The sequence below is a fragment of the Pollicipes pollicipes genome, unplaced genomic scaffold (genome assembly GCF_011947565.3).
Source record: "Pollicipes pollicipes isolate AB1234 unplaced genomic scaffold, Ppol_2.1 Scaffold_7231;HRSCAF=8579_pilon_pilon_pilon, whole genome shotgun sequence".
Classification (NCBI taxonomy): domain Eukaryota; kingdom Metazoa; phylum Arthropoda; class Thecostraca; order Pollicipedomorpha; family Pollicipedidae; genus Pollicipes; species Pollicipes pollicipes.
This window is the reverse complement of record NW_023597034.1, coordinates 5800653-5814585: the sequence shown is the minus strand read 5'-3', so window position 1 is coordinate 5814585 and position 13933 is coordinate 5800653. Positions and strand designations below refer to the sequence as shown.

At 63.3% G+C, this 13933-nt stretch overlaps 2 protein-coding genes across 2 annotated transcripts; both read left to right on the top strand.

Annotated features, from left to right (window-relative positions):
- Window positions 1-374: 374 nt before the first annotated feature.
- Window positions 375-6771, top strand: LOC119109301 (serine/arginine repetitive matrix protein 2; the record flags this gene model as incomplete). The annotated part of the gene is made up of 2 exons (XM_037232897.1): window positions 375-6366; window positions 6642-6771. A coding segment is annotated over one exon (5826 nt), but the record flags the coding sequence as incomplete, so codon positions are not given.
- Window positions 6301-13600, top strand: LOC119109300 (histone H3.v1). Its single transcript, XM_037232896.1, has 9 exons — window positions 6301-6366; window positions 7296-7477; window positions 7890-7954; window positions 8723-8764; window positions 8978-9157; window positions 9520-9621; window positions 9982-10125; window positions 10967-11226; window positions 13541-13600. The coding sequence occupies exons 1-9, from the start codon at window positions 6301-6303 to the stop codon at window positions 13598-13600; spliced, it is 1101 nt and encodes a 366-aa protein (XP_037088791.1).
- The last annotated feature ends 333 nt before the right edge of the window (window positions 13601-13933 follow it).

The window sequence follows — 13933 nt, the reverse complement described above, 5'->3', positions numbered from 1 at the left end:
CGGACGGCAGTGCGCGAGTTCGACGCGCCGGCGGAGGACGTCGGTGAGCTAATCGAGCCGGAGATCGTCAGCGACGCCGACGTCGAGGTGGCCGACGGCGAGATCCTCATCACCATCGAGCCGGACGATCCGCAGAAGCGGCGTCAGCTCATGTGGAGCTTCAGCGGCACGGAGAAGCCGTCGTGCGCAGCGCTGCGAGAGAAGCTGCAGGACTTTACGTTCAGCGACATCGCGCGCCTGGACGATATCCTTGCCGACTTCCAGGGCTGCGTGCTGGATGACACGGAGGAGGTGCACGAGGACGAGCAGGGTCGCTCGATGACGCGCCGCCGCAAGCTGATCCAAGTGCGGCGCTGAGGAGCGGCCACTGACGCCGCCGCCGCCGCCCCGACCGCGCCGCCCCCGCCACCAGGAGCTTGCACTGCGCGGTAGTGAGCTGCACGTGTGGGTGCCGGCCACGGTGGGCGCGCCGGCGCGCCAGTTCCTGCTTCGCTGCCCGAGCGGCTCGCCCGACCTCGACCAGGTGCTCTGCGTGCTGGAGAACAGCGGCCCGGCCGGCCTGGACGAGCTGCTGCAGGACATGGCCTGCGCGCCGACCGAGTCGGAGGAGCCGGCCGTCGACGGCGAACCGGTGCGCACGACGCGCGCCGAGCTGCCGGCCGAGCCGTCGGCCGCGCCCCCCGTCGCCGGAGGGCGGGCCAGAGCTGCGTCTGCGCGACGGCCAGATTCAGCTGAGCTTCGAGCCGACGGAGCCGGCCGGCCAGGTGCGCGAGGTGGTCATCAGTTACGAGGGCTCGCGCCCCGACGTGCAGGCGCTGGCCGAGCGCGTGCGCCAGCTGGGCGTTGAGGACCTGGGCCGGCTTGATGAGGTGCTGGGCGAGCTGGCCGGCGAGGTGCTGCAGGACGAGACGGTCGAGGAGGTGGACGCCTCCGGCCGCCGGGTCATCCGCCGTCGGAAGGTAGTCCGCACCGAGGAGTCGAGCCCACAGTACGAGCCCACTCCCGCCGCCAAACAGCCGACTAACGCCAAACCCAGTCTTTCAACGGGACCGGACGACGTGAACATCGAGATCAACGGCCAGCAGGTGGTGCTGACGCTGAGCTCAGGCGGCCAGCAGCAGGAGGTGACGGTCACGCTGGAGGGGGACAACCCAGACCTGGACGAGCTGAAGGGCCAGCTGAAGACCCTGGGCTTCTTTACCGCGCCGCAAGTCACGCACATTATGAAGGTGATCACGAAACACGTCGAGGGCAAAACGAAGAAGAACGGAGGGCGCGCTGAGAAACAGCCCACATCAAACTTCCAGCGCGCGGGTTCCACCCGCGGCTCAACACGGGGCTCGACGCGTGGTTCCACCCGCGCTGCCCCTTCGCGCAACAAGGTGTCCGAGATCTCCAAACGGTTCACCACCACTGCAACGCACACGGTGGCAAAGCCAGACGGAAGTGAGCCGAGCTCGCGGAGGTCCAAGCCGGAGGAGCCGACCACCAGCCGCGTCACGCGCCGCGTCGAGACGACGATGACGCGCCGCGCCGCGCCCGCTCGGGACGCGTCGCCGACCAAGCGCTCCGCCGGCACGCCGTCCAAGCCGACAGGGCGCGGCCGCGACGCCTCGCCGACGAAGCGGGAGCCGGAGCGGCGACGCCGGCCGGACCGCGGCGAGCCCAACGAGCCTGCCGAGGGGCGCGTGCAGCTGCGCGACGGCGAGGTGGTGATCGACCTGGGCGAGGGGGCGCCCGGCGCGCGCCACCTGGTGGTCGAGTACGACGGCTCGCGGCCCGACCTGCAGGCCATCCAGCGGAAGCTGCGCGACGTCGGCCTCGACAACCTGGACGAGATTGAGCGCATCCTGGCCGGCGTTGAAGGCGACGTGGTGGAGGATGTGCGCCGCGAGGAGACGGCCGACGACGGCAGCCGCACCGTTACGCGCACCAAGGTGATCAAGACGCGGCGACCGGCGCCGGCCGACCCGCCACCGCGCACTGGCTCGCCGGAGAAGCGGCAGCCGCTGACGCGCTCGGCGCCGGGCCGCGCGTCCGGCCGGGCGGCCGGCCGCGTCGTGGCGCCGGCAGCCGGCCGCGTGCCGTCAAAAAACGAAGCTAGCAGCCCTCGGCGGTCTGAGGGCGCGCCGCAGCCGGAGGAGGAGAGGACCGCAGTGGACCACACCACCTGGGATGTGCCCGACAACGTGGACGTCAGTGTGGACGAGGCGGGTGTGCTGCTGACGGTGCAGCCGGCCGCGCTGCATGAGCGCCACCAGCTGCTGGTGACCTACGAGGGCGCCGCGCCCGACGTGCCGCAGGTGCAGGAGCTGCTGCGCCGCGTTCGTCGCCACGGCGCCGCCGACCTGGACGCCGTGCTGGCCGGCGTCGCCGGCGAGCTTCTGGAGGAGTCGGACGAGGAGGTGGAGAACGAGGACGGCAGTCGCTTCGTCCGGCGCCGTAAGGTAGTGCGCGCTCCGCCTCCGGAGGACACTTTCGTGTCCGAGACAAAGTTGCAGATCGATGTGGAACCGACGCGACCGCCGCCGGTGGAATTCAACATTAAGCTGGAGAATGCTGAAGTAGAGGCAGTGGAAGACAACAACATAAAGCTCAAGCCGACAACGCGGTCGGGCGCCAGGCCGACCCATACCAGAGAGACGCGGGATGCTCGAACCGCCGACGCCAGCGCCAGGGAGGCCAGGGCGATCTCCGCCGGCTCCTCACACCAGTCCTCTCGCCGCAGCAGTTCGCGTCCGCGAGAGGACAAGAGCCGGCCCGCGGCCAGGGAGCAGCCGGCCGAGATGGGCAGGAGCGCCCCCAAGCGTCCATCGGTGGGGGCACGGCCGACACGACCTCGCGCGGCCAGCCCGGTCAAGCCGGCGTCCCGGCCAGAGGAGGGCCAACCCTGCAACCGCACGCACCAGCACGCGCCGGGCGCCGTCTGCACGCGCAAAGCGCCGCTGGACACAGGCCTGGCGGAGCTGCGACGCCGACGATCGTCGCAGGGCAAGACGGATTCGGCCAGTCCGGACCCGGAGAAGCCGGCGCCGAGGCGCGGCTCCGGACCGGCGGCCAGGGCTGTGCCGGCGCCGGCGAGGACCCCCGCCAGGAGGAGCCGTCAGGAGGCGCCGCCGTCCGCCAGCAGCGAGAGCAGCAGCGAGAGCGACACCGAGTCGGTCACCGAGGAGTTCGTCTACTTCAGCAACAAGGAGGACTCGCCGGACCGTCCACTGCAGGCGGACCGACGCACCTCGGCCGCCGAGAGCGTGTCCGACCTGACCGCGGATGACGACCCCGGTGAGCGGCGGTCGCCGAGCCCGAGCCGAGAGACCGAGCCCGAGCGGCGCGACGGCTCGCCTCGCGCGATGGACGGGCGTGATAGTCTGCCGCGCAGTGATAAAGAGCGCCAGCAGCGCACCATGCACCGGCCAGTTGATGAGGCCTCTGAACCGCAACTCCCGGGACAGACTGACGGCGAGGAGCAGCCGGCCAAAAAGCAGCCGACCAAGAAAGCGCCGCCGGTGCTGGCCAAGCCCCGTGTGACGCACGAGCCCACCACGGAGGAAAATCATGGCTCTGACGACGAGCCGGCCGTCAAGTCTGTCCGCAACAAGCTCTCGCTGTTTGAGCACAAGATGCAGGCGGTGACACGAACGGCGACCTCCGCGCCTAAGTCGCCTCGGACACCGAGAAAGACCACCATCTGGGACCGGGGCGCCGTGGCGGAGGAGCCGACCTCTCCGACCATTGGCCAGGTACCGCGCACGCCCGAATTCTCCCGCAGGCGAGACCTGTTCAACACAAGCGGCGGGAGAGCTCGACCGGACTCCAGCGAGCGGTCGGTGCGCGGGGCCGACGCCGTTGACCGGAGGCAGGAGGAGGATCTGCCGGAGGCCGCGGGACAGCCGGAGGTCGAACGCACCGAGCCGTTGGACGAGCCGCCCAAGAGAGGTCGGCTCGACTCCCGCGGATCACCGGAGCCGGAGCCGGAGCCGGAGCCGGAGCCTGACCGGCGGGACTCCAGCGATAGGCGAGATCATGACACATCTGACTCCTCCAGGGACGCTGTTCATAGTGACCGCCTCAGCTCACCAAAAGACAAGCCGGAAGACGTTCCCGACCCAACTGACGCGGTACGCCACCAGCCGGAGTCAACCAGTGAGCCACACCACGAGTCTCCCGAGCCCGACGATAGTCAGAGCACTCCTCGTCGCGACAGAGAACAGGAATCTCTGGAGTCTGGTGATGGTGACGAGCGTCGTAAGCTGTCCAGGGACGAGCACAGGGCGGAGCGTGGGCGGCCATTGCAGGAACAGAAGCGTTCTCCAGCAAAGACAAAGGAGAGGCCCGATGACGAACAGGATAAGAAGGCACCCGGCAGGGTGCGCGCGCCGGCGAAGGTGGCCGCACGGCAGCCTGGCTCGTCAGGCCGGCGGGCGTCAGCGGATCCCGATCCCAAAAAGAAGCTGGCTGACAAACGAGAGCCCGAGCCCTCCAGAAAGGAGAAGCACACGTCTGAGGCGCCGCCTGGGCGGAGAAACAGCAGAAGGAGCAGCCAGGAAGCCACTGCGAGGCCAGTTAACAGCCATGTTAACAAACGAGAGGAGAAAGGCAGCCCTCCCGACAAAAATGTCGGGCGAAGGCTTACAAAGAAATCATCTGCTGGTAGCATCACGCCCGAACGCAAACCCTCTTCCGAATTAAAGTCCTCTCCGCTGAAGTCCAAATCGCGGGTAACTCCCCATAGGGACGTTCCCCGCCAGGAGCCAGGGCCGCCTGCTGAGCACAGGAAGTCTCCGTCTCCGGTCAGAGACGCCGACTCGCCATCTGAGGAGCCAGCCGACGACTTCCAGAACACGGTGCACGTCGAGATCGTGGACCGCAGTCCCGTCGGTGCCACGGACCAGGTCGATGAGGTGCAGGAGCGCTCGCGCAGCGCGAGCCCGTCTCCAGAGCGGCCGGACCTCGGCAGCGACGAGCTCCGCAAGAAGGCGACGGGGTCCGGCCTGCTGGACAAACTGACGTTCCTGAAGTCGGCCGAAGATACGAAGGAGACCAAGAGCGACGGCGTGCCGTCTCCTGACGTTCGCTTCAACGAGGACGATCAGCCGTTCGGAAACAACCGACGCCAGTCGCGGCCGACCAGCGAGACCAGCTCAGCGCATGAGCCTAGCCCGCCTGCGTTCCGACGGCAGCCCAGCTTCAAGTCGTCCCGGTTGGCCAAGGCATTCGAGAAGTTCGAGATGCGCTCGCACGGCTCGTCGCCAACTCGCGAGTCACCCAGTCCGCGCAAGATCCGCCTCGATCGCAGTGACTCGGTGCACAGAGCGCGCGACAAGTTTGAGCACCTGGCGCACGAGGAGCCGGCGCCGGTCGAGCCGCGGCCGGTGCACACGCGCGCCTCGCCAGAGAAGTCGGTCACCGTGATGCGCGCCCAGATCGAGATGGACCGGACGCCGGCCGAGCTGGCGGCTGCGCGTCCCTCGCCCGCTCGGAAAGGATCGTTCTCGCCGGAGCGGGAGTCACCCAAGGCGATGAACGGACGTCGAGAGAGCGGCGAACATCCCCAGGTCCTCTCCCAGGACCAGCTTCTCAAGCACGATGTTGAATCAGACGTTGAGTACCAAGAGGATTCGTACACAGACGTGAAGCACGCGCTGAAGCAGGGGAAATTCCCGTATAAGCGGATGGTGAGCAGCTCGTCGCTGGCGTCCGAGAGCAGCGAGCAGACGCGCGTCTCGGTGGACGAGGCACGCAAGCTGAACCGCGCCGACTCGATCCGCAGCGTCGAGCAGGTTTCGCGCGAGCCATCCCCTCAGAAGCAGGTGGCGCCGGAGCCCGAGCGTGAGCCGGAGCCGGAGCCGGAGGCGGAGCCGGAGGCGGTGGAGGAGCCGCGGTCAGCACGACTGGTGGGGCAGCTGGCGCGCGAGCAGAACCGTTCGTCCTTCCGCAACGTGACGCGGCTGTCAAATCTGCGTTACAACCCGGGCAGCGAGTTCATGGACGAGCTGTTCCCGAGCTCCGATGGCCGGAAGGCCGACCAGGCGCCCCCCGCCCCTGGGAAGCCCGCCGCTCCGGCCGCAGGTACCGCCGAGAAGGTGCCGTCCCCGGCGCGAACGCAACCCTCGCCGGATGCGGAGGTGGACGAAAAGCCGGGGGACAGGGACGCGCAGCGTCAGCCTCGCAGCCCTCCCAGGGAGCGTCAGGAGGAGTAGCGTCCCGAAGCGACCGGAGGAGAAGCCTTCACGCTCTCGCCACCAGCCGCGCAGATCTCTGGAGCCTCAGGAGCTAGAGCTGGACACGGACAGTCAGTCCATGCCCACGTCGCAGGATAAGCGGCCCATAGATGAGATCGACGACCTGGCGCTGCTGGAGACGCTGGTAAGCTGGAGGGTACCAATTTCGAGTAAAGGAGCTACGCAGTTTTGTTCGGACAATAAACGAGCCCATTTGTGAACATTTCAGTCCTGCAAAAATGTCAATCCGTAAGCTTGTCTAGGAATATGCGTGATGTAATTATCATTAGCTATAACTGCAGTGCTTGCATAGTGTATTCCTTTGCATCAAGACTAGCTAGCATTATCCCGTGTAAACGATATTCTATATTTCTGGACCTTCGTTAGATTTGTCAATGATACCAATCATTTCGTTTGCAGCTGGAAAAGGCAAAAAATTATGACGAAAGATTCAAACTGCGCACGCGGATCAGGATCGTGAAGAAGAAAACGACCGCCACGTCGACTAGCTCATCGCTGTTTTCCAAAAACACAGCGCGTCCGAGAAGTCCTGCAGTTCGCGATGACACCGCAGCACAAAAGCCTGTGGGCGTAGAAGCGAGGAAGCCTTTCACATCAAAGGCAGGCAAAGGTCCTGAGGAAATTGTGAGCCCGAATCGCGGGGTCACGAACGCTCCGAAATTAGAGTCTGAACCGGACGTGGCCCAAAGTTCAGACACCAAGCCGGAGAGGATCTCGAAGATAGGCCAGGAGCCGGAACGAATCCCAGACAGAGATATAGAGCCCGGAAGAGGCTCCGTTGAGAACGGAGAACCCACGAGAAACCTCGAGGTGAAGGCCTCTGGGAGGCCCCAGCCCACACCGACAGAGCCGTCAGAGCCCAGCGCGGAGTGCCCGGGCAGCTCTGGTCCCGACACCACCCGATCGTCTCCCGAGGCCGTCCGACCGTCGGCCACGCGCCGGCCGTCGCGCCGCTCCGAGACGGAGGAGGAGCCGCGCTCGCGGCGTGGCTCGCGCAGCTCGCGGCGCGGCTCCCGCGAGCCGGTGGCGCCGCCGATCGTGCAGGAGCCGGAGGAGGGCGAGCCGCCACCGGACGTGCAGCGGCTCAAGATGGAGTACGCCTCGCGCCGGTTCCACTCCTCTGATCCGCTGGACCGACCCCGCATCGAGGAGGTGGCGCCCGGCGAGGACGAGGACGAGGACGAGGACGAGGACGAGGACGAGGAGTATGACGACAGCGAGGAGGAAGAAGACGAGCGAAGCTCTCTTCCTCGCCCAGGAACGAGACAATATTCCGCGGTACACGGCCTCGCGGGATGAACAGAGCTCCGCCCCGCGTCTGGCTCCACAGGAGGAACACGCGGCACGAGATAGCAGTTTGAACGACGAGAGAAATTCCGCTTCTCGTCTGGAACGAGACACTGGCTTGCAAAACAAGCGCCCGGAACGAGACTCGGCTCAAAGAAACGAGCTACCAGAACGAGACACAACTCAAAGGAACGAGCGTCCGGAGCGAGACACGGCCCAACTGAACGAGCCTCCGGAACGAGACACGACTCAAAGGAACAAACGTCCGGAACGAGACGCAATTTCACGAGACGAGCCTGACAAGGTTTCACGTGGAGAACGGCAGCTCCAGCGACCTTCATCCGTCCACCGCGTTGACAGAGACAAGGATTTCAAGCCCAAGTCCAGTGCAGAGCCGCTCAAATCGAAGGTCGACAAGTTTGAGAGTAAGTGACTTAGAGTCATTTATTATGATCTTTAGCTGTGGGCTATGCATCTGGGAAATTCATCCTTTCCTTAAAAACAAACCTTTAGAGAAGGGATGCTGCCTGACACGCAGTCGTGCCTATTCCTGGCAGAATCACATCGATCAAGTTATCCAGGATCGAGACAATCCTTTGTTATTTGATAACCCATGACTAAATTTCATCAAGGAAAGGCAAGCTAGTATGCCGGGAGCATGCGCATCACATTCCTTTTGATACCAGCAGCAAGTGTCACGTTCATCCAAACGGTTTGATTCTTGAAGTCAAAGGCGATGCTTTTAAATGGATTTTAGAATTTAACCCCCATTTGCTGCCCACCTGATCAGTTCCTTTAGCACCAGGGGCTTGGCTTTCCGTGCATCTTTCGAGCAGTCATCTGCTACTCTCTCAAACCCGATTACATCAGCTGCAGTCGCCCTCTCACTCTCGGTTTCCACAAGCGGCGAAGTAGCGAAATCATGGTGGGTGCTGCATGCCTGAAATTTGGTCGGACATCTGCGGCATCGGGACAAGGCATCACACTGAGCGAGCTCTTTGCACTACAGACAGACGTGGCGTTAGTGTTTGTGGCGCCTGTTTCGTGCCTCGCCTGTGCACCGGCTGGGTTCCGTCGCCTCGCGAGCACGCCCCGGGGTGCTGGGCTGTCTGATGTCTCACGCAGCATGTGTGCACCCTTTGTTTGAGGACGGCGGAACGCGCCGGGCATGACTCCGCATGTTCTGTTTGTAGGCGAGCAGCCGGAGAAAGACGCCAGCGACGCCGACTCTGGGGGTGAGTGACTTATCCTGAAGCCGTCTCATCGCGTAGTATTCACCGCTAAATGCACTCGCTTCCGTTGAGCCTTGCCAGGAGAACTGCACGCTTGTCGCTACGGGCTGTTTCGAAGCCTACCGCGGAGTTGCACTGAGTGCTGTGCCGGGCTGCTGGAGCGGGCATGTGTGCCGAGCTGCGGTCTGAACGGTCGACTATTGCGCACGCCGTCAGAGTTGGCCCGAGTGGAGGAGCCGGCCTGGCTGAAGCGCTCCTCAGCGCCGCGCTCCAAGACGCCCAACACAGCTGCCGGCCGCATCATGTCCAGCTACGGCGTCGGCCCCACCGACGACAGCGGCGTGCCGCTGTTCGGCCTGCGCGCGCTCAGGAAGCAGAAGACCTGCCAACCGCCAGGTGGGGCACGGACTGACAGTAGGGTGGAGAGGCCTAGGGAGGCGCGGAGAAAGGCAGAGGAGCACACTCCGTTGGTGGCATGGGCCGAATAGCATTAATAAGGTCTAGATTATTCTAGCAACAAGCAACAGTGGTTCTGACGGATGGTGTTATAATATAGTGCAAAAACGATAAGTCGTAGATTCAATATGGACTGACTGGCAGGCGTCCTGTGTGAGAGGCGGTCTTCTCCCGGTTTCGTGCTGACCAGTGGCCCTCCTGCCAGCAGCTCCGAAGCCGGACGAGCCGGCACGAGCTGCACCAGCGCCGGCCCCTCAGAAGGCGTCCGCAGCTGTGAAGGCGCCTGCCGCCGCTGCCCCCAGTGGCACAGCTGGGCAGGGAAGCGGCACCCGCTGATGAGTCCTCCGAGCCCCAGCTGCCGCTGTTTGGTGGTCTCAGGGCCCTCCGCTCGCGCAATAAACCGGGTGAGGCTGGACCTTTGGTTCCCCAGCTCACCACCACCTCCCGTGTTTGTATTGCACTGACGATTACGGGATGCATTCGAAGTTTCGCGGGAGGAGGCTATTCGAAAATTGCCGCTATTTTATTGTACGTTTCATTTCCACAAACTTTATCTCGAATTACGTGCGAATGAAGGAGCCGAGGTAGAAACAGTAGCAAAACAGTTTGTAGGGCTGAAGTTGCGGATTGAAAAAACAGCGACGTTTAACTTTTAACAACTTTAACAGCATTCGCAATGGACCATTAGTCTATTGCTCGGTCCCCTAGAGCCGTCACACTGCCTCTTGAGGTCGCTCACTTACACCTGCTTGCCCTGTCGCCAGGTGGCAGCAGTGAGCTGGCCGTGCCCGACGCCGACGAAGAGCGCGCGGGCAGTGACGTCGAAGAAATCGAGGCGAAGGCTCGGGAGCAGGAGCGCCTTCTGTCGGCCGACATAGATGGCACCACTAGCGAGACCAGGCCCACCGGTAGGTTACGGGGTGACGCGCCGGTATGGGGCCGGGTGACGGGTGCAGACGGCACATGACAGGCGCTGCAGTTACGCGCTGTTCCGTCCCTCCACCCTCCTGTTGTAACTTCTGTTGTGTAATGTGTCCCTTTGTACCTGGTCACTGGAGCTTTCATAATGCGCACATGGTGTTGCGTGCCTCAAACTGCGCGGGAAGACGCATGTGACTGGACCTCTTCCTGTATCGAGTCCGGCCCATTTGTACGATGCTGGTGTGGATATATATGCTCTTACATATCGTTGTGTTTTTCCCGTCTAGCCGTGTTATGGTTGTTTAATCAGTTGAGGGCAGAATATAAAGTCTCTATAAAGCTTTCAAAACTACTATCTGGAGAAACAAAACAAGAAAAGAACAACACAAATTCAAGAAACAATGCAAACCAACAGAAGTTAAACGAGGAAGCTCTTCTCTTAACTCACTTACACATCATCAAGTCATTCAATATACCAATGTCCAAAATACATCACTGACTCAGGGTTTAGACGTGATTGCCAAAAGTTTCAAACACAACGGCAAGCCGGCCGTTGTCTTCAGCACCAGATTGGGTTCAAGCACTGACTGGACTGCATCATTCGAACGCACCCAGGTTATTCGGTTTTTCCGTTGAGTGCACCACGCTGGCACCTGCTGAAAGACGGTGCTAGATTGCTGGCATGATTAAACGAGCACGAAACTACCTGCAGACCGAGCCTTTAGTCGTGCACGACCCCACTTTCCGCTGATTGTGCTGCAATTATAACCTGCCACATCACAGACACCTGTTGCTGGCAATGACGCGCTGCCGTATGGGCGTTTCCAGCGGAGAGCGGCGGCCGGCCGGGCCGCGCGCGGGGCTCGCTGATCCCACGCCCCTCTGACGACCGCTCGCCGTCCGGGAGTCTGCGCCGTACCCCGCTCGGGGGCCGCTCCCCTGCCGGCACCCTGGAGCGGCGGCCGGCCGCTGGCGGCTCCCCGGCCACGCTGGAGCGCCACGTCAGCGGGGGCTCCTCCGCGTCCATCACCATGGAAACCGAGGACCGCAAGCTGACCGGCATCCTGAAGAAGCCGCGCTCCGCTGACGTCACACCCACCAGCACGGTGACGTCACTGATCGATGACGTCACGGACGATGTGCTGCGGGCCATCAGCGACGACGACGCGGAGGAGGAGCCGCGATCGGCCACCGAGAGGCAGGAGGAAGAGGAGGGCGAGGAGGAGCTTGCTTTAGGTAGGTCGCGGCCGCGCACTGCTGGGCAGCTCCAGCTGGCAACAACACAAACCGGCCACCGGCAGATTAACGCACGACCCTCCTGACAGTCGGGTGCCGAGTTATCATTCAAACGCTAACGGTACCCGCATTAAATCCCATTCGATAAGCGGGTTTTTGCCGCCTGTTTGCTCGGTCGAGGTGCGTGAGGCACCGGCAGTCGTCTCGGTCGAGCGCGCGGTCCGACGCCGCCGCACTGCCGGCAGCGGCGGCGGCGGCTCGTTGTCATGCGGCGCGAGGCCGATGGGCCGTGACGTCGGTGGCCGGGTTGAGCCGCGCCGCTCGCCGCCGCCGCTGCGCCGCCGCCGCCGGCCGCCGCCGCCGCCGCCGCCGTATCCCCGGCCCGGCCGTCACGCCGCGGCGGCTCGGCCATTCAGGGCCGGCCGGCTGACGGCGGCCGCCGCCCGGCCTCAATGGAGGCGGGGTGACGGCGGTCCTCCGTCACCTGTCGCCCCGCCGGCCCTCCGGCCGGGCGTTGACGCGGGCTGGCCTCGATGGCAGGCCGTCACAGCTGTCCTGCCGGGTTCCGCGCTGGCCGCTCGCCCCGGCTCCTCGGCTCGCCTCGGCCGCAGCTGTGCTGTCCGGGGTTTCCTGACACGGTTTCACTCGACACCGCAGCAGCACAGCTCTGGCGGCGCGTCCTGCTCGTGTCGACGGCAGAATCGCTTTCACCCCGGCTCACCGCCGCTAAGTGGTCTTGTCGGATTATTGCTTCCCCTGGTAACGTCACGCTTCTCTGCTGTCCCTTTTCTCTCCCGCCCAGCTCCATTTTTATCCCATTCCTCACATGCCCTATTCCTTTCCTGTCCCTTTCCTCTCCTGTTCCGTTCCCTCCTGTTCTGCCCCTCTCCCGCTCGCTCCTCTTCTGTCCCTTTTTCTCCCCCTCTCTCCTCCTATCGCCCCCTCTGCCCTTCTGTCTCGCTCCACTCTTACCCGGCACGCATTTACTTTTATTTATTTATTACATAATGACCGGGCATTCCTCGCATGCCCTGTTCCTTTCCTGTCCCGTTGCTCGTCCGGTCCGCTCCACTGTTGTCGCGTGTCAATCAACCGGATAGTTCGTGCGCTGCTCATCCTGTTTGTAATGCAGGGGGGACGTACTGAGGGCAAGTGGGTTTTTGTGCGCCCGCACCACACCGGACCGTGGCGACTAAGTGGCCCCAATCTGACACCTGGGAGGAGGGGAGGGGGGAGGGGCGTTCAGCGAGGTCGGGCCAGGTCTGGATCGGTTCTCTGAACACCGTGAGACTTGGCTGCCCTCTAGCCGAGGGACTCTAGAATGGTCTGGCACGACGGAAATGTTTATGTGTTACGCTTGTGCTGCTCCGAAAGTCGAACCGAGACAGCGGAGCTTTTCCCTTTTCGTCGCGGCTGGTGAGAAAAGAAATCACCTTCTTAAATGAGCCGGTCGGTATTCGTGTCGTCACAGTCAGTCCACTGTCAGCGGCACGACATTGGTGCGATGCCGCGGCCGTCGTGTGCGAATTCAGCTGGAGCTTTCCTTTTGTCATTTTTGACGAAAAATCCGGTCGCACCGGTCTGCGTAACGAATTTGTGAGCCTTGTCACCACGGGTCGCACTCTGGGCTTGTGCTTCACATCAGATGCTCGTCTGGCCACCTCCAAGCATGTCTGATATCCCATTGTATCGCCTTTCAATGCGCCGAATTCAGCGCTCTCTCACAAGTATCCATTCCCTGGCTAAAAACACTCGCAAAAACGCCAGGATGAACCACTGAACGTCGTTCGCGCAGCAGGTGTCGATGACGTACGCTGCATGCAAATAAACACTGTCGCGGTGCGGACGATACCGCGAGCCGATAGCGGTACCCGGGGGCGGGACGTATGCCTATACGCTAGCCATTTAAACGCGGCTGCCGTGGCAGAGCCGGCCAGGTTCGGCCGAGGCGCGTGCGGGCATTACGGCCCGCCGGCTGCCGCGTCTCCTGGTTACCAGTCACGTCCACTCGTGCTCGTCAGGCGCGGCCGGCCGCCGGGTGCCGCCGGCTCTCAGGGCGGCCCCGGCGTGGCGGCGGTCCGGACGCCGGTCCAAAGGTCCGTAACGGTCCGCGCTGGGTGCGGAAGCACGGCCCGGCTCACCGCTTATCCGTCGGCCGGCCAACAGCTGGGCGACCCGGACGGGCGGCCCTATCGCGCGTCTGACGACATCGCCGTGTACACATGACGACTGGGAGCACGCCCGTACTGCGGACCAGCGGCCCAACAGGCTGTGCTCGGCGGCCGCGGCCTATTTCTGGTGGTAATTATGCGCAGGTGGCGGCGCGAGAGCCACCGCCGCCGTGGCTCTGCGGCGGCGACGGCGCACCCAGCCGCGCGTGGGTTTAGCGACCGGACATAGCTGGCAAATTGCCAGGCTGGTGCAAAGCACCGTAATCGCTGATTTGTGATGCTGCGGGTCGTTTAATTTAGCCTTTTATTTGCCTGATTAAGTAATAGCGACATCGGAAAACAGTAAAACTTGCTTACTCGTTGCCGCGTCAACATGACTTATGCTGGG